The sequence below is a fragment of the Tamandua tetradactyla genome, chromosome 1, assembly GCF_023851605.1.
Source record: "Tamandua tetradactyla isolate mTamTet1 chromosome 1, mTamTet1.pri, whole genome shotgun sequence".
NCBI lineage: Eukaryota > Metazoa > Chordata > Mammalia > Pilosa > Myrmecophagidae > Tamandua > Tamandua tetradactyla.
Window position 1 is genome coordinate 178,313,861 of NC_135327.1, and position 23,803 is coordinate 178,337,663.

The 23,803-nt window shown below is 33.9% G+C and overlaps 1 protein-coding gene across 2 annotated transcripts in view; it reads left to right on the top strand.

The window, feature by feature from the left end:
- Positions 1 to 23,803, top strand: part of NUP205 (nucleoporin 205) — a 153,216-nt gene that overhangs the window by 39,068 nt on the left and 90,345 nt on the right. For both annotated transcript variants that reach the window (XM_077142076.1, XM_077142164.1), the window contains 9 exons: positions 250 to 394; positions 785 to 944; positions 1,342 to 1,570; positions 3,366 to 3,530; positions 6,725 to 6,900; positions 11,354 to 11,470; positions 11,686 to 11,823; positions 15,135 to 15,285; positions 16,258 to 16,463. In XM_077142076.1, coding sequence (XP_076998191.1) covers positions 250 to 394; positions 785 to 944; positions 1,342 to 1,570; positions 3,366 to 3,530; positions 6,725 to 6,900; positions 11,354 to 11,470; positions 11,686 to 11,823; positions 15,135 to 15,285; positions 16,258 to 16,463 — 1,487 coding nt within the window. The remainder of the gene's footprint in view (positions 1 to 249; positions 395 to 784; positions 945 to 1,341; positions 1,571 to 3,365; positions 3,531 to 6,724; positions 6,901 to 11,353; positions 11,471 to 11,685; positions 11,824 to 15,134; positions 15,286 to 16,257; positions 16,464 to 23,803) is intronic.

The window sequence follows — 23,803 nt, forward strand, 5'->3', positions numbered from 1 at the left end:
ATGAAGGTGCAATTGGAAATTGGGAAAATGGTGAATTGCATGTCTCTGCTGGTATTCCACCATAAGTTGGATGACTTCTTGAGTATGTTGTGAAAAGAAAAAAACAGTGGATAGATGTTTGAAGTAGAGGACCCTTATGGTACCTTAGAATCCTGAGATTTTGTGATTCTTTGAAATGAACATTGGTATAGTGACTTTTGTCTCATCCTTAATATATATGTGCTTCTTACTAAATTTCTTCTTCTCTAGGAGAGCACCAACAGCCACATTTTCCTGGCCTCACCAGAGGATTAGTAGCTGTTCTTTTATACTGGGATGGAAAGCGGTGCATTGCAAATTCCCTGAAAGCCTTGATACAGTCTCGACGAGGAAAGACATGGACTCTAGAACTCAGGTCTGTTTGCTTCTTGGGATTTCAAGAGTTAATTAGAAATTCCTTGAAAAATTATAATCTTCAGCAAAAGATTTTCCCTTAGAATGTGTAATTTAAGTAAAATATAACATGAAAGCTGATAACATAAGCTGAGTAATAAATATTCCCTTATTCTGCCAAGAAGCACATGACAGTTTAAACCTATTTTATGTTGTTTGCAAATATCCATAGACATTTATTGAAACCCAGTGGTCTAGAAAAGATGAAAGGAGCAAGGTTATAACTCATCCTGGTTGCTTTCAGTAATGCAGCATTATTTTCAAAATTGCTTTTGCTATATCTTTTATGATGAGGAAATGTAAGTGTTATTGTTCATTATAGCTTTGTTTGTTTGATTTCTTTTCATTACAGCCCAGAGCTGGTTTCCATGACAACGCGCTTTACAGATGAGCTGATGGAGCAGGGGTTGACTTATAAAATCCTTACTCTGGTGTCACAGATTGATGTGAACACTGAATTTGAGAAACTGCAGAGAGAGAGAGGTTTGGGCCGTGAAAAACATCGCAAAGAGGCAAGGATTCAATGAGATCAATTCATGGGTTGTCTGTCAATGCTGAGGGACAAAAAGTCATGGCAATTAGACAGTTTTCATAGTACCGGCATAGGAAAATTAATAATGCATGTTATAGTTTAAATATCGTAGTGTGTAGGCAAGAGTGCCCCTGAAATTGACTTGCAGTTGTTCTCAGCCACTTACAGGCCATTCTTGCTCTTTTTTTCTGGATTGAACTCTTCAAGAAATTTAAGAATGAGAAATAAACAATAGGGTTTGTTTGTAATTCCGGAGGCAAAATTTTAAGATCACATTTGAATTGTTTGGTTAACCTTTGTAAGAGATAGTTTATATTTTGTAATAAGACCAAGCTCACTTATAATTTATATTGATAATCATATATTTTTATTTCTAGGTTTCTGATCTCATCAAGGAATGCAGGCAGTCTCTGGCAGAAAGCCTTTTTGCATGGGCTTGCCAGTCACCTTTAGGCAAAGATGACACTCTTCTCCTTATTGGACATTTGGAAAGGATGACAGTTGAGGCTAATGGCTCGTTGGATGCAGTGAATCTGGCTCTTCTTATGGCCCTTTTGTACTGCTTTGATATCAGTTTTATAGAACAAAGCACAGAGGAACGAGATGGTATTGGATTTTATGCCTATTAATGCATTAATTTTTTAAAATCAGATTTAAAATTATGGAGATAACACTTAATGGCAAGATTTTTTTGAGGGGTGGGTGCATGGTCCAGGAATCAAAGCTGGGTCTCCTGCATGAAAGGCGGGCATTCTAACTGCTGAACCACCTGTGCACCCGGCACGATCTTAACTACTAAAATAAATTGTGCATTTTATTTCTGTATGTGCAAGTCATAATATTTGAATATTTAGATATATTACATTTTGAAAAAAATTGCAACCTTATTTGATGTTTCTATTGTCCTTTTTGCTTTTGGATTGGGAAAGTGTCAAAGGATACATGCCTAGTTTATGTAATTGCTTGTTTCTTTATTATTTGTATACATTTTCAAACCTTTCAAAAAGATTCTAGGGGAGGATAATTATAATTTCAATGATATATCATCTTTGACTTATATTTTCTGTGAAGTAATTAACATTTTACTTGGTAACCATATAAACAGTTACTATTTAGAATTGAGGTCTCAAAAATGATTCCTACAACAAAAAATTAATGCCAGTTTATTGCCATAAGTATTTATAAGTATTCCAACCATTATCTGTTCCCCACTTTTGATTATATCATCTAGAGAGTTATACATTTTCAACTCTTTGGTGGCTATCTTTAGCCATGTGAAAAGATTTCTTTATGTCATAACTACCCATTTCCTCCAAGCAGGTTGTCACACAGTAAGTTATGTCTCACACAAGCAGAGAGGTACCTCTGCTCTTAAAAGGAGAGTTAAAGCATTGGTTAGATTTACTGTGTTGAATGAATGAAGCAGCAAATAAGTAGTGGTATGCAAGACCATGGGGTCATCACACCCTAGAATTCTTGGAGGGGTGAATGGAAGGTTGTAAGTAAGAATTTTCAAAAGCCAAATGAAATTCTTATAAAATTCCATAGGCTGAGATGTAATTTTTTGTGTGTTAGGTTGAAATTGTATAGTGGGTACTTATATTGATCAGCTTATTTGATTGTAAGTTTTTGTTGGTCATTTTGTATTGACTATGAAAGGGAAGAAGCAAATTATTAGTATAAACACAATAGTAGAAACTTTTAAAGCACAAGGAATTAAATAAAGAATGGGTTCTTCTTGGTTAAAGTTAGGGTACCACTGAACCAGTTATTCATAAGATGTCATCAAAAGGAAATAAAAGAAAATTATTAAGTAAAATAAATGTATTATTAGATGGTCAGTGGTGTTTCTCATTATTTTAGTATTTATTCAGAATCCTATATTTGTTTGAAGCACTGTAGTACAAATTAAGTTGTAAATTGACAATCCTTTAACTTTTATTTGGTTCTTTCATTTGTGTTATTGCTAGTTGATGCTTGTTTGTACTTTGCATCGTTTATTTTGGTCAGTTTTTGTTTGATATTTTATACTCAGCCAGACTGTTATTTTATTTAATAAAATTCTGTCATTTTTATCTTTGCATAGTATTGATTAATATTTTAGAATTTATATGCAGAAAAAATATGAGTGGTTCTTTAACATTTTTTATGGTATACCGAGAAATTATGAAAATAATGAAATTAAAGTTTAAGATCATTGACTATTTCCTCTTTCATTTTTAGTTTGCGTTCAGTCCTCACAGTTGTACTTCTTGCTATGTCTGACATTAATATTAATTAGTCACTGTTCTGTGGTTAAAGCATACTCTGATTTTCTGATTATTAGATATTAATCCTGTGTAGGAAAAGTGAGAATATGTTTTTCCAGTTTTTGGTACAGTTGTCTATTTTTTGTTTTCAGATATGATTCATCAGCTTCCACTCTTGACAGAGAGACAATACATTGCAACAATTCATTCTCGCCTTCAAGACTCACAGCTTTGGAAACTACCTGGCCTGCAAGCCACTGTGAGACTTGCCTGGGCATTGGCATTGAGGGGAATATCCCAGCTACCTGATGTGACAGGTAAATTAATTGTAGGAAATTTTTTTATGAAAAATTACAGTTTCACCATTTATTGATATTTTGGAAAGGGTGTTATATTGGACATATAGAAGAATGAGCATAGGAAGATATTGAGTTATATTAAATGAAACTTTGTAATGTCATGGTGAAATAGAGACCTATTAATTATTTGCCTTGACTACCAAAAGAAAGTATATGAAATATTATTTCCTTTTCTTGGAGTTAGTGATGATGCTTTTTTTCTTTAAGAGTTTAAAGTATCAAATGGCAGTGTCTTATTAACTAATTTTTTAAAACTAAAAATCACTGTTTTCAGTTTCGTTTTCATACATGTCCTTGGCTTGGCTACAGATAAATCAGCTTTTCACATGTGCCAAATTAAAAAAATTTAAAATAAAGAATATTAGAAAGATATGATTTATCCAAGAATAGATGTGGAGTTTTGATCTAGCAGTCAAAAATAATACCCACTATTTGTGTTATTGTTTGCAGTTGTTCATCTCTTTCATGCTCATGCAGAAGAATACAGCATATCCTATTCTGTTTACTTCCTTGTAATTATCATACTTTAGTGGTTTACCCTGATAGGATGAGAACTGTGCTTTTGGCTATAACTTAAAGTTAAAAGATAATCACTTCTGTAAATTTTTATAGAAATATGCAAAGACTTCATTAAAGTTTGCAATCTGTGTCAGTGTTTTCCAGTCCCACAGTGTTCACAGGTGCCATCATCTTATAAATTGTATGATTTTAGAACATTTTGTTAACTAATGTCATGCTGTTCCCAAGGTTTCTGCAGAAAGCAAATTTGTATGTTAGTTGGTCAAGGCTAATAGATGGTTGATTAGATTTCTATATTCATGTGCATATTCTGTTTCTCAATTATACCCTTACACCCTTTATTCATTTATAAGTCTTATTTCAGTACTTTTCTGGCAGTAAATTACCCTTTAAATTTTTAAATGGTTCTGTAATAGTTAACCAAATTCATAGAATATAATTTATTGTACCATTGCCCTAATCTTGAGAGCCAGAATAGAACGTTATAGTTCTTATATATGAGATAAAAACAGACTTGGAGTCACAGACCTGGTTTCAAGTCCCAGATCTTTGGCTTCATTTCTTTGTTCTAGTTACTCATACCTTTTTGTAATTTTTAATAATTGGTGGTATTATAATTAAAATTTTAAAACTATAAACATTTTTCATGTTAATTTGCATTTTAAAAATTGCTAGAAAAGATGAATAGTTTATGTTACAGAAATGGTTTCTTGAAAAATCCCAAGAAGTTTTAACAGTGATCACAGTTGTTTTAACAGTGATCACAATTGTGAAAAAGTAGTTCCTAATTTCTTTATAGATATCAGAAAAGTGTATCAAACATTTTTATTGCATTCTAATTTTATAAAAAGGGCGTAAATTTTAAATTTTACTGATCTTTACAAAATTTAATATACGTTTTAAACATTAAAGCTCAGATATAAATGCTGTTTTGTTATGAATTAGTCTTCTAAAAATAGTTCTTGAATTGATCATTTTGCAATTTCAATTCCAGTGTTTCTTAATTCAAGTGAAGATTCAGAGTTAATCATTATTAATGATATTTAATTACTGTTAATTACGAATACTAGTCATTGCTAATCATAACCAAGTATTAAGAAACTATTTTATTCTTAAGGAGTTTATATGGAACGAATAGGTATACAGGCTTTATTTAAGAAAATAAAACAAAACATCTGTTTTCCTCTAATTGATATTAGTCTAGCTTAATTTATATCTGATACCTTACAAGATAATAAAAATGTATTTTCAGTAACCAGTAAGCTGTATATTTGGTCTCTGTAACAGTCAAGCAGAATAACTCATGTAACGATTCTGTTCCAAAGCCGAATTACCCCCAAATGACCTAGCTCATTTATATTTAAATTTTAAAAGAAGTAATTACCAATGTGTCCTTTATTGAAGGACACAGTACCACCTCTGACCACATTCTTGAAAGTAAATGAGATGAAGCCTCTGTAGCCCAAACTACCAATTTTCAGTGTAACTAGGAGACAGAAGAATTTGTTAACTTATACATGGATGCAATACCAAGTCACATTGTGGACAGCCATACTGAATAAAAGATCATGTTTCTTCAGCAAATAAATTGCAAGGGAAAAATAAAAAGGTATAGGGGGAGTCTACAAACTTATCAACCAAGTGCAGCTTGCAGACCTTATTTGAATCCTGATTTAAGCAAACGAAACTTATAGAAAATAAAAAACAAGAACAAAATGAAATCCTTTCTTTTTTTCTTTTGCATGGGCAGGCACCGGGAAATGAACCCGGGTCTTCGGCATGGCAGGTGAGAATTCTGCCTGCTGAGCCACCGTGGCCCAAAATCCTTTCTTGACGTTTATGAGACCATTGGAAATTTGACCACTTTTAGGATATTTGATATTAAGAAATTACTGTTGATTATTTTTAAAGATATGATAATGATATTATATGCACGTATATAATTTGTTATTATTTTTTAAGTGTATTAAGTTGTATATTGAAATATTTATGATGAAATTATCATATGCCTGGAATTTGCTTATGGATGGAGAGGGTAACTGCATGGGGATATAGATGAAACAAGACTGGCCATAAATGAATAATATTGAAACTTGGTGATGGGTATATGAAGATTATTATACCAATCTATTTTTAGATATTGATGTGAAATTTTCCTAAAAAATAAAAAGTTGAAAAATTATAAGTAGACCAGTTTATTGTTAAGGTTTAGTTTTTCAGTTTTAGCTACTGATTACTAAAAACCTGATTATTCAGGTTTTTGGTTTTCACTTGCTGGTTGTCAAAATTTTTTCTGAATGACCCAGTTTATTTCTTTAAGATTAAAGCCTTATATCATTTTAATATGTTAATGTTTAGATGGTAACTCCCTGTCTACATCAATGTTACATCACACATCTCTAAAATAAATTTATAATAAACATGATGTTAGGAAGAGCACATTTTCTTCTAATGCAATTTTATAGTTCTTCAGTGGGATTTGAGAACCAATTGCCATTATATACAGTCTCATTTTGTGCACAACACGTGCTAGAGGGTTGGGAAGTGATCTGAAGTTTGAGTCGTCAGCAGGGTAATATGAGATGCTGTAATCTGATTTTCTTCTCGTATTGTTTTTCAAAATGTTTTTCTAGCTCTTGCTGAATTCACGGAAGCCGATGAAGCAATGGCAGAGCTTGCAATTGCCGACAATGTTTTCCTGTTCCTTACTGAATCTGTGGTGGGTTCAGAAAACTTCTATCAGGAGGAATTTTATATTCGTAGGATTCATAATCTCATTACAGATTTCCTTGCACTTATGCCAATGAAGGTAAGTACAATGTAGGGTGAGTGAAAAGTCAAAGAAGAAGTTTATAAAATAATTTTAAACTGACTTGATTAACTTATTGAACTGATCAGTTTCAAGTTTAAAATTAATGGAATCTCTAGGCACAAACCAAAATTTAGCAATAATAGTGTGTTACAATTTGCCAGTCAGTTTGTGACTTGTGAAAGTCAAATAATATAAAACTAATAGGAAGAAATAGTGACATAGAGAATGGTTTAGAGCAAGGAAAAAGTGGACAGATCAGTATTTCTGTGGGTGAAAAATTATTAACCACAGGTTTACCCCATGGGTCAGTATTAAGGTTGGCCTTATTTAATATTTTTATGCATGATTTGGAATTAGCACAGTGGGAAATGTCCGTTTTTATGGAATTGTATTGTGTAATTGGGCTTGAGCATTGATACATGTAAAACAATAAATTTAGGAAACTGTAATGCAAAGTCTATAACTTTGATTCAAAAAAGGGTTCTTAGAACCATTGCAGACAGTTCCTTCAGAGTATGTGCTCTATGTGCTATTATAGCCAAGGAGACCATCAAAACGGTGGTGGGAAATAAATGAGTGGCGAAAGCTATAAAATCCTTTTTTGTGGGGGAAAAAACTCTGATAATTCTGTACTTATAATATTATTGTTGAATACTGATACCATACCTCCTGAAAAATATAAAGCAATTTTAAAAAGTACCCAGAATGACAACAAAGAGGAAGTTCTTATATGTTGTTTAATGAATAAAATATTTCCTGAGTTTCTCCTGCATTCCAGCTACTATACTAGGTGTTTTTGTTTTTTTTTTTTTAACATGGGCACCGGGAAGCAAACCTGGGTCTCCTACATGGCAAGCAAGAACCCTGCCACTGAGTCACCTTTGCCTGCCCTATGCTAGGTGTTTTGAAGGCGAGAAATAAATAGAATACTCTTTCCCTACTAGCAAAGAATTTATAATCTATTTGGGGATAAGACATACACTGAAATATATAGGTAGTAACAGTAAGTAAATGAGAGGTTTAGCCAGTAAATTGCAATGGATTTCTTGAGGGTAAGGATAACTCACTCAGGATTGGAATAGTTGGCACCTCAGCAACCTTTAAAGAACATGACGGGTTAATGTCACATAATTTTGTAATAGGAAACTTGCTAACTCTTTCATTTTACATCTGAGGAAAAGGAGTCTTAGAAAGGTTAAGGATTAAAGTTTTTCATATTAGTAATCCTAATTGGATTTTAATTATGGAAAGATAATCTTCATCTGGAAAGATGAAGGCTTAGCTGTATCTTTTAAAGAGCAGAAGTTTTAATTTTTATATGATGTCTAATTCATCAAGTTTTCTCTTCTATAGTTCATGCTCTTTATGATTTATTAAAGATATCTTTGCCTAATCCCAAGATCATAAAGATTTTCTCCTGTGTTTCCTTCTAGAGTTTTTAAACTTTAGACTTTATATTTAGGTCTATGAACTGTTCTGAATTAATTTTTGTAAATGATCTGTGATGTAGGTCAAGGTTTACTGTTTTGCACATGGATGTCCACTTGTTCCACTATCATTTGTTGAAAGGCTGTCCTTTTTCTGTTGAATTAGCTTGGCTTCTTTGTCAAAAATTAATTGACCCTATATATGTTTGGATGTCTTTCTGCACTCTGTTTTGTTCTGTTGAGCAAAGTGTCTATCATTTTTCCAATACCATGCTGTTCTGACTGCAGTAGCTTTCTTTATAGTATGTCTTGGAATAAGGTTAGTAGAGTCCTTCAACTTTCGTTTTCTTTTTTGAAAATTGTTTTGGCTATTCCAATTCCTTTACTTTTCCATTTATTTCGGTATGTCAGTTTCTGTAAAAAAAAATTTCTGGCAGGATTTCAGTGGGGATTGCCTTGACTTTATAAATCAATATGGAGAAAATTGGCATCTTAATATTGAGTCTTATGATCTATAAATATTACATATCTCTATTTTCTATTGAGTTTGTTTTTTTTTATTTGTCTCATTGATATATTGTCATTTTCAGCATATATATCTTATATTTTGTTAGGTTTATTTCTAAGTATTTTATGCTTTTAAATGTTGTAAAGTGTTTAAAAATTTAAATCGTGTATTGTTTATGGCTAGTATATAGAGATAAAATTGATTTTTGTTTGTTGACCTTGTATCCTGTGCCCTCACTATATTTTTGGTTGTAGTAGCTTGTTTGTAGAGTATTTGTAGATGATCTTCTCATCTGTGAAAAAAAGACAGTTTAATTTCTTCTTTTCCAGTAAGTGTTCCTTTTATTTTTTTACTGTTTATTACACTGGCTGGCTGTGCTCTCAAGTACAGTGTTGACTGGGGTTAGTGAGAGGGGATATTTTTGCCTTTTTCTCAATCTTAGGAGGAATAAGCATTCAGTTTTTCACATTAAGTATATTAACTGTAGGGTTTTTTTTATAGATACCCTTTGTCAGGTTGAGATATTCCTAGTTAGCTGGAAATTTATATCATGAGTGAATGCTGAATTTTGTCATGTTTTTTTTTTTACGTGGGCGGGCACCGGAAATTGAACCTGGGTCTCTGGCATGGCAGGCAAGAACTCTGCCTTCTAAGCCACTGTGGCCTGCCCTTTGTCATGCTTTTTTTGCACCTTTTAAGATTATCATCAGGTTCTACTACTTCTCTATTCTTTTGATATGTTGAATTACATTAATTCACTTGAATTTAGCTAACTTTGTATTCCTGAGTTAACCTCACCCAGTCATGTGGTATTACCCTTTTTATATTTTGCTGGACCTGATTTGCTGAAATTTGTTAAAGATTTTTGTGTCATTGTTCATGAGGGATGTTGCTTTGTAGTTTTCTTTAAATATCTTTGCCATATTTCGGTTATCAGGGTAATGCTGGCTTCATAAAACGAATTGGGAAGTGTTTCTTCCTCTTCTATTTTCTGAGTCAGGTTCAGTCGGATTGGTATTATTTCTTTCTAAAATGCATGGTATAATTCAACAGTGAAGCCATTCTGGGACTGCATATTTATTTGGGGAAGGTTTTTTTCATAGAAACATTCAATTTCTTTCATATACGTAGGATTATTTAGCTGATCTGTTTCTTCTTAAATGAACTTTGATAAAATGTATATGTCAGTGAATTTGTTCATTTCAGCCAGATTATCAAATTGATTGGCATAAAGTTGTTCCTAATATTCTTGCCTTATCCTTTCCATGTCTGTAGGGACTATACTGATATATTCTCATTCATTCCTAATGGTGATTTGTATCTTCTTCATTTGCTTCTTCCTTAGCCTGCCTAGAAGTTTGTTGATTTTATTGATTTTTGTAGTGATCAAAGTTTTTCTTTTATTGATTTTCTGTAATATTTTATGTTATTTCATGCTTAGGGTTTTAGTGTGAAATAAATGCTTCTCCTTTTAGTTTCATAGGCTAGAGGCTTAGGTTTTTGTTTAGAACAACAATATTCTTCTAATATAATGTTATAGCTTTCCCTGTAATCGTTGCTTTAGCTGCATTGCAAAATTTTGGTATGCTGTATTTTCTTGTTTATTCAGTGTATCTTATTTTCTGATTTTCCTTAAGATTTCTTTGATAGATGGGTTATTTAAATATGTCATTCAGCTTCCAAATATTTGTAAGTTTTCCAGGTACCTCTTTGTATCTGACTTGTAATTTAATTCTGTTGTGGTCAGAGAACATACTTTAAAGGAATCCAACTATGTTAAATTTGTTGATCCTTGTTTTGTAGCCCAGAATTTGGCCTGTCCTGGTAAATGTTCTATATGTATGTGGAAGTGATGTATATTCTCCTGCTGTTGTGTGTAGTTTTCAGTAATTGCCATTTAGTTCATGTTTGTTGATAGTGTTGTTTGAATCTTCTATATGCTGATTAATTTTCTGTCTTTTTATATTGAATGTTGAAATACCTAATTATAATTGTGGATTTGTTTAGCTATGATTTTTTAAAAAGAGGAAATTGTTTCCTTTTTCTGTTAGCATTTGTTTCACATAATTGTTATAAAGCATTAAATTTCAGACAGTGCTGTAGTGTCTCTAGAGATTGTTTGAGAAATGAGTTGGGCCAGATTTTCTTTTTACAATGACTGTAGTGGAGTTATGCATGTTATTTGTAGTTCCTGGCATACTAATATCCTACAATCTGCATGGTAATTCTACATAGTGAAGAAATATCTTGCCCAAAATGTCAGTGGTATCCCCACTGAGAAACACTACAGTTATACTCAACTTTATAGTGGAAAATTCATTGAACTTTTAGATATAAATTATGGATGGTAATTTTGCCATAAAATTCCTAGGATATTTCTTTACATCCTTAACGTGGAATAGATATTTAAATATTTTTCTTTTTCTGTAATCACCTTAAGACTGAGTTGCTCATTTCTTTGTTATTAACCCATGTGTAATTTTAGATATTAAGCCACATGTGTTAAATTTAACAGGTGAAGCAATTAAGGAATCGGGCAGATGAAGATGCTCGAATGATTCACATGAGTATGCAGATGGGTAATGAACCTCCCATTTCGCTTAGAAGGGATCTGGAACACTTAATGCTCTTGGTAAGCCGTTACATTGGATAAATTGTCATCTTTCTCTTCCTCCATTATTCCCTCCCTAACTTTTGAAACTTTCAGGTCTAATTCACTAAAATCTAAATTTAAATTTAAATTCACTTAAATCAACAAGTGAATTTAATGGAAGTGTACATTTTTATTTAAAAGTGGTTTTTAAGGTATGGTTATTTTCCCACAGAGTCTTTGCTTACTCTTTGCAGATTGGTGAGCTATATAAAAGAAATGCTTTTAATTTGGAGCTTGCTCTAGAATATTGGTGTCCTTCAGAGCCTCTTCAGACTTCCACTATCATGGGTTCTTACTTAGGGGTGGCTCATCAGCGACCCCCTCAACGCCAGGTGAGGTTTTAATTTTTCTACTTTTATACTGTTGTGTGGTATTTGGGAGTCTTGGGGATGATGAAAAAGTGTTATTCCCTGATTTTACTGCTATTAACACAAATGATCACTGGTATAATTTTAGAAATTTATACTTTTTCCTTCTATTTAAGAAAATTTGAATCCCTTAAATTTAAGTTATGATCATTTTATATAGCTCATATAGCCCTATATTAGATACCAGGTATGTTTATAAATCATTCGACACAGAAATGTGTCTGATCTCTTTTTAAGCCATTTAATGAATTTTATTAATATTTTAGTCTGTCTTCTATATGCATGAGAATAACCAAAACAAATCACTCTTACCAGGGTGAAGAAGATAGAGGTACAAGTATTGAAAAAAAAGATTTTGAAGTTATAAGTGATGACAAAATGCCTTTCAGTCAATAGATAATGTAGGAAAAAGTTCATTTTCTATTCTCTGTAACAAAAGTATGATGTGATGTAGCAAATAAGATAGATTGCAGTATCAGTCTTCATCTGTTTTGAATTTTCTGTTGTAGAAGTTTATATGCTATTTACTTTTTTTTTTATATAGTCTAAGAGCGGAACCTTTCTTTTAACTGCCTTTCCTACATGTATTGTTCATTTTATTTCCATTTTAAAACAGTGAATAAGGCTTTATTCAAAAATTTGAAAGAGTTTAAAACTTTCTATTATGAAAAAATTCAAACATACAGAAGAAATAATTATAATGAAAGTGCAGCGTTTTAATTTAACAGTTAATATCTTGTCGTATTTGCTTCATCTATTACTATTATTATTTTTACTATTTGCAGTTTACTAGTTATTTAAAAATAAACATAGACAACATGGCATTTCAGCCTAAATAGTTAAGTATCTCTTAAACATAAGGATATATAATCATGTATCCTGTATACTCATATGATTGTTACCTAACAGATTTAACAATAATTTCCAGAGATCTAAAGCATTTTTAGTTCTGAGTTTCAACTAATGAGCCTAAATAATATTTTTAGTTGTTGATAATACATTTAAGGCGTAGGGATAAAGAAGGAAAAATTAAGAAATGGATTCAGAGAAGCAGGAGTATAGGAAAATGATACTGGGGGGACCAGAAAACAGTATATGTTTAGGCTGCTGTCAAAAATTATCTTGTGTTTAGACAAGGCATTGTGTGGATGGCTTGTCTCTGCTCTTTGTTCCATGCTATCTGGGACTTCAGCTGGAAGATTCAAAGGTTGGGAGCTGGCATTGGCTGAAGGCTTGCCCATTCACATGTCTGTCAGTTGATGCTAACTATCACTGGAACCTCAGCTGGGAATGTGGGGCAGAACACTGACAAGCAGCCTCTCCAAATGGCCTGAGCTTCCTCCCAATGTGGTGGTTGGCTTCCAACAGCAAGCATCACAAAAGAGAGAGTCAGCCAGAATCCATATTGCCTTTTATGACCCAGTGTTGAAAGTCATGCAATATTACTTCCACCTATTCCTTTTTTATTGAGGCATCCAAGTTCAAGGGGGTAGAGAATGGACTTCACTTCTGCATGGGAAGTGGCAAGTTCCTAGAAGAGCATGTAAGACCAAAAAGATTGCCATGATTACTTTTGGAAATCGCAGTCTGCACAATTAGAATCAAAGGCATTCTTTTTTTTTTTTTTTAATTGTGAAGAATAACATATGTACAAAAAAGCAATACATCCCAAAGCCCATCACAACAATTAGTTATAGAATAGATTTCAGAGTTTGGTATGGGCGGCAGTTCCACTTTAGATTTTTCCTTCTGGCTGCTCCAAGACGCTGGAAACTAAAAGAAATATCAATATAATGATTCAGAAGTCATTCTCATTTATTAAATCCTATCTTCTCTTATAAATCCACCTTCTCCTTTGATCTTTTTTTATTATTTTTTTATTGATATATATTCACAATCATGTAATCATCCAAGTGTATAATTTATATACACTTATAGTTCACAGTATCATCATATAGTTGTGCATTTATCATCACAGTCGACTTTTTTGTGAAAAATAACATATATACAAAAAAGCAATAAATTTCAAAGCACGTCACCACGATTAGTTTTAGAACAGATTTCAGAGTTTGGTATGGGTTTCAATTCCATAATTTTAGGTTTTTACTTCTAATTGCTCTATGATACTGGAGACTAAAAGAAATATCATTATAATGATTCAGCAATTGTACTTGTTTGTTAAATTCGACCTTCTCTGTAATGCTCCACCATCACCTTTGATCTTTCTCCCACTCTTTAGGGGTAATTGGGCTATCTATTGCTCATTCTAACTTTTTCATGTTAGAAGGGTCTGTTGATAATATAGGATGGGGGGATGGAACTAGTTGATGTTTTGGAGAGTCTCGCCTCTGCATTTCAGGACTTTCTTGGTCCGAGGAGCCATTTGGAAGTCGTGGGATTCTGGAAAGTTACTCCAGTGCATGGAACCTTTGTAGAATCTTATATAAGGGTTATATAAACCCTTGGTGTTTCTTAGGATTGGTAGGAATGGTTTTGGTTGGGGGTTGGGAAATTATGTGTACATAGCAATGTTTAATTGAAGTGTGCAAAAGAGTGACCTCCAGAGTAGCCTTTCAACTCTGTTTGAACTCTCTCAGCCACTGATTTGTTCCACTTCTTTCCCCCTGTTGGTCAGGATGGCATTGTTGATCCCAAGGAACCAGGGTTAGGCTCATCACTGAGAGTCAGCTCCCATTTCAGAGACATTCTTTGCAGGAAAAAAACTGGAGGGAGAAAAGAGGCAGCACAGAAATAGCTAGCAAGTCACACCCCAAAGACTTAGAATGTGCCTGCTCCCATTTCCCTTCCTCTGGGGAAACGTGCATCTGTGATTACTGCAGATTGAACAGGAATAAAACAATTTAACTCAACATGATTGAGTTAACCATCAAAAAGGAAAAATCTTGTGTTCTTAGATGTTTATGCTAAATTTCACTAGGATTTAGTAACTCTAGGTTCTAAGTATAGCTTTTAGTTTGCTGGTTAATTTAATTGAGTAAATTTCTTCAGCTATTTTATGTACTTAAAATATGAGTAGTCATATTGTACAATATTGAGATGTTTTAAAAGAAAAGTACTGTATGGTCATAAAAAACATTATTCTACTAATAACATGAAATTGTGAATGGCGCTTTAGAAAAACACTTTTTCATAAATAAAATGCCAGATTATTTTGTTTTGAAGGGGATTACATCAGCACTTTTTGATTCAAATATAGTCTATTTTGCCTTTAAGTTAAAATATACCTTACATAAACTTTTTTTTTTCTATTTCAGGTTGTCTTATCGAAGTTTGTTAGGCAAATGGGTGACCTACTACCTCCAACTATTTATATTCCTTACTTGAAAATGCTCCAGGGTTTGGCCAGTGGGCCCCAGTGTGCCCACTACTGTTTCAGCCTGCTAAAAGTCAATGGTAGTAGCCATGGTAAAGAAAATCTGGATGTTGCTTAAGTTTGTTGTGACATTCTTGAGTTCAGTATCCTTAGGTTGATAAAGAATATTGATTACTTATGCTAGATTCTACCACAATACACATTATTTTTACAATGATAGGGAGAAAGAAGCACATGATGACTTTATGCACAGTGATGTCTTAATTATGGTCTTATAGATTGGAGAGTTTTGCCATTCTGTTTTTTAAAATACAGTTTAGTTTAACAAATCTGAATTAATAGATACACATTTCTGAGAACATATATGGTACTCAAAACAAAATATACCCTTGCTATGTAAGTTTTATTTCTTTATTTTCATGAGTGTTTTCTAAATTTCAGTAGTTTTTATTTTGGTGCTCTGCAAAAGGGAAGACAAGCAAATATTATTAAACCTCTACTTTTTTAGGTAGATATTACTTTCATTTTAACAGGCGAGAAAGCAGATTAAGTAATATATCCAAGATGATAAGAAATTAGGGAACTGTGATTAGCCCGGAGTTCTGCCTGACTCTAAAGCTAGTGTTTCGACTGTTCTGTCATGGCTTGCCTGTCTTGCATGCTATGCTTTTGCTCCTAATGCTTGGTATATAATGGTATAGTGTAATTAATACATCTACAACATTTATTCTTTGGGAATTTAAGTTCAAAATTCGGAAATTGGGAAAAAGCACAACAGAGAGGCTATCAAGTAGGTAACTAACATCTTAAGTAATTATCTTTGTGATTATATAGATACCACCCCATTATTAGCCAGGAGGAAAAATTAATTCATAGATCTAGCTCATAAAGGTTATTCTAATTCATTTTCAAGCACTACTAGATTAGACAACATGCTTCTAGGGCAAAATTTGTTCTAAGACAGGCAAACAGAGTTCATTGTTTTAAATTCATTTTCATTCTCCACTTCCAAGCAAGTGATTAGAATTTTTTGAGAAAAATTTCTTTGCTCTTTTTCTTTACAGTTGAAAATATTCAAGGAGCAGGTGGCAGTCCTGTTTCCTGGGAACATTTCTTTCACTCATTAATGCTTTACCATGAACACCTTCGGAAAGATCTTCCAAGTGCAGATAGTGTCCAGTATCGTCACCTTCCTTCACGTGGCATCACCCAGAAGGAGCAAGATGGATTGATTGCTTTTTTACAGCTCACATCTACCATCATTTCTTGGGTAGGTGACACATCCACAACGTGTGAGAGTATAATTTTTCTATTATCCAGCACAGTGGCTTTTTGATGGGCCCCCAAATTTCTTTTGGTGCCTAAAATTTGTGTAGCCTTCAGGTTCCTAGCATAGGTATAGATAATATATGTTTGTGTGTGTGTGTGTGTGTGTGTGTGTGTGTGTGTGTGTAAGTCTTTGTAAAAACACTATTTTCATTACATCATTTCCCTGCTGAGCAGTCTCTTCTAGTTTCTATTATTCATCAGAACAAAGTTAAGTTGCTTATTCTGACATTCTTTCCTAAGTTTAGGGATTGTTTTCTAACTTTGGTTTTCTGAAGTTTAACATTAATCGTCTAACATAAAGTTAGTAATTATTTCCCAGTGAATTAGTATGTATTAATGCTCTATTTTTTTCCTCTGAAAAGTACAATGTATTTATTTGTCTATTCATTCATACATTATATTGCAGTAATAGATTGTTCCAGAAGCAATTTTTTTTATCTTTTATATTTATTGTGAAATATAACATACATACAAAAAAGCAATAAATTTCTAAGTAATTTTAACAGGCATCTTTCAGCCACCTCCATCTTCTGGGCTTCATGTATAATGTCCAAAGTTAACACAACACTCTCAATTTTAGATAATTTCATTGTTCCCAAGAGAAAGATAGCCAATAAACACACCCTCAACAAATAGAAAATCCAAACCTCCCCCTAACTCTTGTCCCTCCCCCCATTATGTATCCCTTTTATTGCTGTAGTACCTTTGAAGTTTTCCTGTAAAACATAGCGCATAGCATGCAATATCATTTTTCCCCCATACTCTGATATTATACATTCTTTGTACAAGATTCATACCTTTGCAGTCGTTCATGCAAGAGCTTATTTATATTTATAGTTTTAATTTGTGGGACACATGAGTCTACACAACCCCTTTCAATCATGTTCACCTTCAGTATGGTAATATTACTTATGACCCATTAGTGACCTGCCTTCAATTCTATTTCCTTTCAATTAAGTTCAACCTCATTAGTAAACTGTTCATCCATCTCAAGCTTCTGTGTATCTCTAGGTCCCCTATATTCTGTATTATAAGCCTCTGAGTTTATCTTTACCATGGTGTTAAAGGGGAATCATACAGTATCTATCCTTTTGTGTCTGACTTATTTCACTCAGCATTATATGCTCAAGGCTTATCCATCTTGTCATGTGATTCAGGACATCATTTTATCTTATTGCTGCATACTGTTCCATCGTATGCATGTAGCACCTTTTGTTAACCCAGTCGTCTGCTGATGGGCACTTGGATCATTTCCATCTTTTGGTGATTGTGAATAGTGCTGCTATGAACATCGATGTGCAAATCTCTGTTTAAGTCACTGCTTTCTACTTTTCTGGGTATATACCACGTAGTGATATTGCCAGGTCATAGGGCAACTCTATTTTTAGTTTTCTGAGAAACTGCCAGACTGTCTTCCATAGTGGCTATACCATTATACATTACAGCCAGCAGTGCATAAGTGTCCCAATTTCACCACATCCTCTCCAACAGTTGTAGTTTCCTATTTGTTTAATAGCAGCCATCTTAAAGGCATGTTTGGTATCTCATTGTAGGGTTGATCTGCATTTCCCTTATAGCCAGTGAAAATGAGCATCTCTTCATGTACTTTTGAGCCATCAGTATTTGCTTTTCAGAAAAATACCTATTCATATCTTTACCCAATTTTATAATTGGTTTTTTTGTACTTTTGTTGTTGAGTTATATGATTTCTTTGTATATACAGGAAATCAAACATTTGTCCGATATGTGATTTCCACATATTTTCTCCTATTGAGTTGGCTGCCTCTTTATCTTTTTGACAAAGCCATTTGAGGCACAAAAGCATTTGATTTTGAGGAGTTCCCATTTATTTTTTCTTTTGTTGCTTGTGCTTTGGGTGTAAAGTTTAGGAAGCCACCTCCTATTACTAGGTCTGTGAAGATACTTCCCTACATTTTCTTCTAGGAGCCTTATGGTACTGGTTTTTATATTTAGATGTTTGATCCAGTTTCAGTTTTTTTTGTGTAGGGTATAACGTAAGGGTCATCTTTCATTCTTCTGGCTATTGATACCCAGTTCTCCGTGCCCATTTATTGAAAAGACTATTTTGTCCCAGTTCAGTAGATTTGAGGGCCTTGTCAAAGATTCTATTCTAGTGGTCAGTACTTCTATCTTTGTGCCAGTACCATGCTATTTTGACCATTGTGGCTTTATAATAAGTTTTAAAGTCAGGAAGTGTTAATCCTCCTACTTCATTCTACTTTCTTACAATACTTTTAGCTATTCGGGGTCTCTTTCCCTTCCCAATGAATTTGGTAACCATCTTCAATGTAGGTTGCTGGAATTTTGATTGGTACTGCATTGAATCTGTAGATCAGTACGGGTAGAATTGACATCTTACCTACATTTAATTTTCCTATCCGTGAGCATGGAATGTCTTTCCACCTGTTTAGACTTTTTTGATTTCTTTTAAATATGTTATATAGTTCTCTGTGTACAAGTTCTTTATATCCCTACTTAAGTTCATTCCTAGAGACTTGATTCTTTTAATTGCTATTTTGAACGGAATTTTTTCCTCAATTGACTCTTTTGTTAGGTCATTGCTTGTGTATAAAAACATTGCTGATTTTTGCACATTAATTTTATATCCTGTCACCTTGTTGAATTTGTTTATTAGCTCAAGAACTTTGTTGTAGATTTCAGATTTTCCAAGTGTAGTATCATGTCATCTGCAAATAATGGAAGTTCTACTTCTCTGCTTTCAATTTCAATGCCTTTTATTTCTTTTTCCTGCCTGATTGCTCTCACTAGAACTTCTAGTACAATGTTGAATAATAGTGATGACAGAGGGCATCCTTGTCTTGTTCCCAATCTTAAGGGGAAAGCTTTCATCCTCTCACCATTGAGTATGATTCTGGCTATGGGTTTTTCATATATGCCTTTTGTCATATTAAGGAAGTAACCTTTGATTTCTATGTTTTTAAGTGTTTTTATCAGAAAAGGATGTTGAATTTTTTTGAGTGCTTTTTCAGCATCAATTGAGATGATCATGTGATTTTTCCTTTTTGATTTGTTAATGTGCTATATTACATTAACTGATTTTCTTGTGATGAACCATCCTTGCATTCCTTGTGTAAACCCTACTTGGTCATGGTATATAATTCTTTTAATGTGCTGTTGGATTCAATTTGCTAATATTTTGTTGAGAATTTTTACATCTGTGTTCATTAGGGAGATTGGTCTGTAGTTTTCCTTTCTTATAGCATCATTTCCCGGTTTTGGTATTAAACTGATGTTAGCTTCATAAAATAGTTGAGTGGTGTTCCTTTTTCCTCAATTTTTTTGAGAAGTTTGACCAGGATTGATGTTAGTTATTTTGGAATGTTTGATAAAATTCCCCTGTGAAGCCATCTGGCCCTGCGCTTTTCTTTGTAGGAAGATTTTTGATGACTGTTTAAATCGCTTTACTTTTGTTTGTTGAGATCTTCTATTTCTTCTTGAGTCACTGTAGCTTGTTTATGTGTTTCCCGGAATTTTCTGTTTCATCTAAGTGGTCTGGTTGTTGATGTATAGTTGTTCATAGCTGACTTATAATTGTTCATAGTATCCTCTTATAATTTTTTTTTTTTATTTCTTCAAGGTCTGTGGTAATTGATCCTCCTCTCTTTTCTGATTTTGTTTATGTGCATTCTCTCTCTTTTTTTCTTTGTCATCCTTGCTTGTGGCCTAAGAATTTTATTGATTTTCTCAAAGAACTACCTTTGGCTTTGTTGATTCCTTCTGTTGTTCTTTTGTTCTGCCATTCATTTAACTCTGCTTTAATCTTTGTTATTTCTCTTCTTTTATTTGCTGTGGAGTTACTTTGTTGTTCTTTCTTAAGTTCTTTCAGGAGAGCAGCTATGTCCTCAATTTTTGCTCTTCTCTTTTAATATAGGCATTTAGGGCAATAAATTTCCTATCAGTGCAGCCTTTGCAGCATCCCATAAATTCTGTATATTGTATTCTCATTTTCTTTTGTCTCCAGATAACTACTGATTTTTCTAGCAATTTCTTCTTTGGCCCACTCATTCTTTGAAAGTGTGTTATTTTATCTCCATATATTTATGAAAGTTCTTGTTCTTTGGTGGTTATTGATTTCCAGCTTTACTCAGTTGTGATCAGAGAAAGTGCTTTGAATAATTTCAATGTTTTTAGATTTATAAAGACCTGTTTTTGACCCTAGCATATGATTTATTCTGGAGAATGTTCCATGAACACTAGAAAAGAATGTATATCCTGATGTTTTGGGGTGTAACAACTTATATATTATACATCATTTATCAAATTGTTTAATTTCTCTATTTCCTTGTTGATTCTGTCTGGTTGTTTTGTTTATAAAGGAAAGTGGTGTATTGAAGTCTCCTACTGTTATTGTTGAAATGTCTATCACTCCCTTAAGTTTTGCCAATGTATGTCTCATGTACTTTGGAGCTCCTTGATTGGGAGCATAGATATTTATGATTATTATTTCTTCTTGGTTAATTTTTTTATTGATTTTTAAATTTAAAAAAATATATAACAACATACAAACGCAAACGTTCTTAACATATGATCATTCCGTTCTACACATATAATCAATAATTCACAATATCATCAAATAGTTGCATATTCATCACCATGATCATTTCTTAGAACATTTGCATCAATTAACAAAAAGAAAAAGACAACAGAAAAGAATTCATACATACACCTTACCCCTCCCTTTCATTGATCACTAGCATTTCAATCTAAATTTATTTTAACATTTGTTCCCTGTATTATTTATTTTTATTCTGTATGTTTTACTCATCTGTTGATAAGGTAGATAAAAGGAGCATCAGACACAAGGTTTTCTCAATCACACAATCACATTGTGAAAGCCATATCATTATACAATCATCTTCAAGAAACATGGCTACTGGAACACAGCTCCATATTTTCAGGCAGTTCCCTCCAGCCTCTCCACAACATATTGACTAACAAGGTGATATCTATTTAATGTGTAAGAATAACCTCCAGGATAACCTCTCAACTCTGTTTGAAATCTCTCAGCCGTTGACACTTTATTTTGTCTCATTTCACTCTTCCCCCTTTTGGACGAGAAGGTTTTCTCAATCACTTGATGCTAAGTCTCAGCTCATTCTAGGATTTCTGTCCCATGTTGCCAGGAAGGTCCACACCCCTGGGAGTCATGTCCCACGTAGACATGGGGAGGGTGGTGAGTTTGCTTGTTGTGTTGGCTGGAGAGAGAGGCCACATCTGAGCAACAAAAGAGGTTCTCTTGGGGGTGACTCTTAGGCTTAGTCGCTTTTAAGTAGGCTTGACCCATCCTTTGTGGGGTTAAGTTTCATATGAACAAACCTCAAGGCTGGGGGCTCAGCCTATAGCTTTGGTTGTCCTCACTGCTTGTGATAATATCAAGAGTTCAACTTGGGGAAGTTGAATTTTCTCTCTTTCTCACCATTCCCCAAAGTGGACTTTGCAAATAGTTTTTTATTCACTGTTCAAATCACTCTGGGATTTATCATTTCCCTTATTTTTGAAGGACAGTTTTGCTGGATATAGAATTCTTTGTTGGCAGTTTTTCTCTTTTAGTAATTTAAATATATCATCCCACTGTCTTCTCGCCTCCATGGTTTCTGCTGAAAAATCTACGTATAGTCTTATTGGGCTTCCCTTTTATGTGATAGATTGCTTTTCTCTTGCTGCTTTCAAGATTCTCTCTTTCTCTTTGACCTCTGACATTCTGATTAGTGTCTTGGAGTAAGTCTGTTTGAATCAGTTCTGTTTGGGGTACGCTGCACTTCTTGGATCTGTAATTTTAAGTCTTTCATAAGAGTTGGAAATTTTCAATGATAATTTCCTCCATTAGTTTTTCTCCGCCTTTTCCCTTCTCTTCTCCTTCTGGGACACCCACAACATGTATATTCGTGCACTTCATGTTGTCTTTCAATTCCCTGAGTCCCTGCTTTTATTTTTCCATTCTTTTCCCTATATTTTTTTGCTTGTCAGATTTCAGATGTTCCGTCCTCCAGTCCACTAATCCTATTTTCTGCCTCTTGAAATGTGACATTGTAGGTTTCCATTGTTTTTTTTCATCTCTTCTACTGTGCTTTTCATTCCTATAAGTTCTGTGATTTTTCTCAGACTTTCGATTTCTTCTTTTTTTGTTCATTCCTTGCCTTCTTTATATTGATTTGATTTGATTTTTGATGAGGTTTTCCATATCTGTTTGAACATTCTGAAATAATTGTTTCAACTCCTGTATCTCATTTGAATTGTTGATTTGTTCCTTTGACTGGGCCATATCTTCAATTTTCGTAGTGTGATTTATTATTTTTTTGCTGGCGTCTAGCATTTAATTACCTTAATTAGTTTATTCTGGAGATTGTTTTCACTTCCTTTACCTTGAATTTTCTTGCTGGATGACTTTATTTTCTATCTGTTCTTTGACATTCAGTTCAGCTTATTCTGGACCACTTGCTTAGGTTTTGTTTAACAGAGCAGAATTTTTCAATTCTTGTTTTCTTGTTTCTTGCCCTGTTTGGTGCCTTTTTCTCCCCACTCTTAGGAGGGTCAACTTAGGTATTATAGACCCCAGCCAGAATTTCCCAGACCTAACTGGCCTCCTGTCAGGTGGAAAGAGTCACCTGCATCAGTTTTCCCTGAAGGTGAGACCCAGCAGGTTGAGAGACTTTCCTATGAAATCTCTGGACTCTGTTTTTCTTATCCTACCCAGTATGTGGTACCTGTCTGCCTGCAGGTCCCACCAGCATAAGGTGATGTGATACCTTTAACTGAAGCAGAATCTCCCTGCTGGGGGCATGGTTGAGACAGAGAAGAGGTTGTAGGCTGGCTTTAATCACTTCACTTTTCCAGACTCTGGGGTCTGAATTCTTGGAGGGAGCCAATCCACCTGAGCTAAGCCCCACCTCTCTCCTAGGGAAGGCGTAGGCTCCAGAGAAGCTCTGAAACAAGCTTTTTTCTGCCTGTGCTAGGGCAGTTGCAGCCTGAGAAGCCCTGGCACTGTATCCAAAGGTGGTCAAGTCTTTGTAGAAACACAGCCACAAAAAAGAAAGAGAAAAATCCTTCTCAGAGTAGGACTCCTATTCCTCGGGTTTGCCAGTCAAGGGCATAAGTTGCGATGTTGCTTTATTTACCTTCAGATCCTATGTGCCCCCTCCTTTCCTTCAGGGCACACACCCTTTCGAGTATTATGTGCTATCTGATCCAAAAAACCTGTTTCTTTTTTTCTTTTTTCATTTTCTGTCAGCCCTGCTCCTC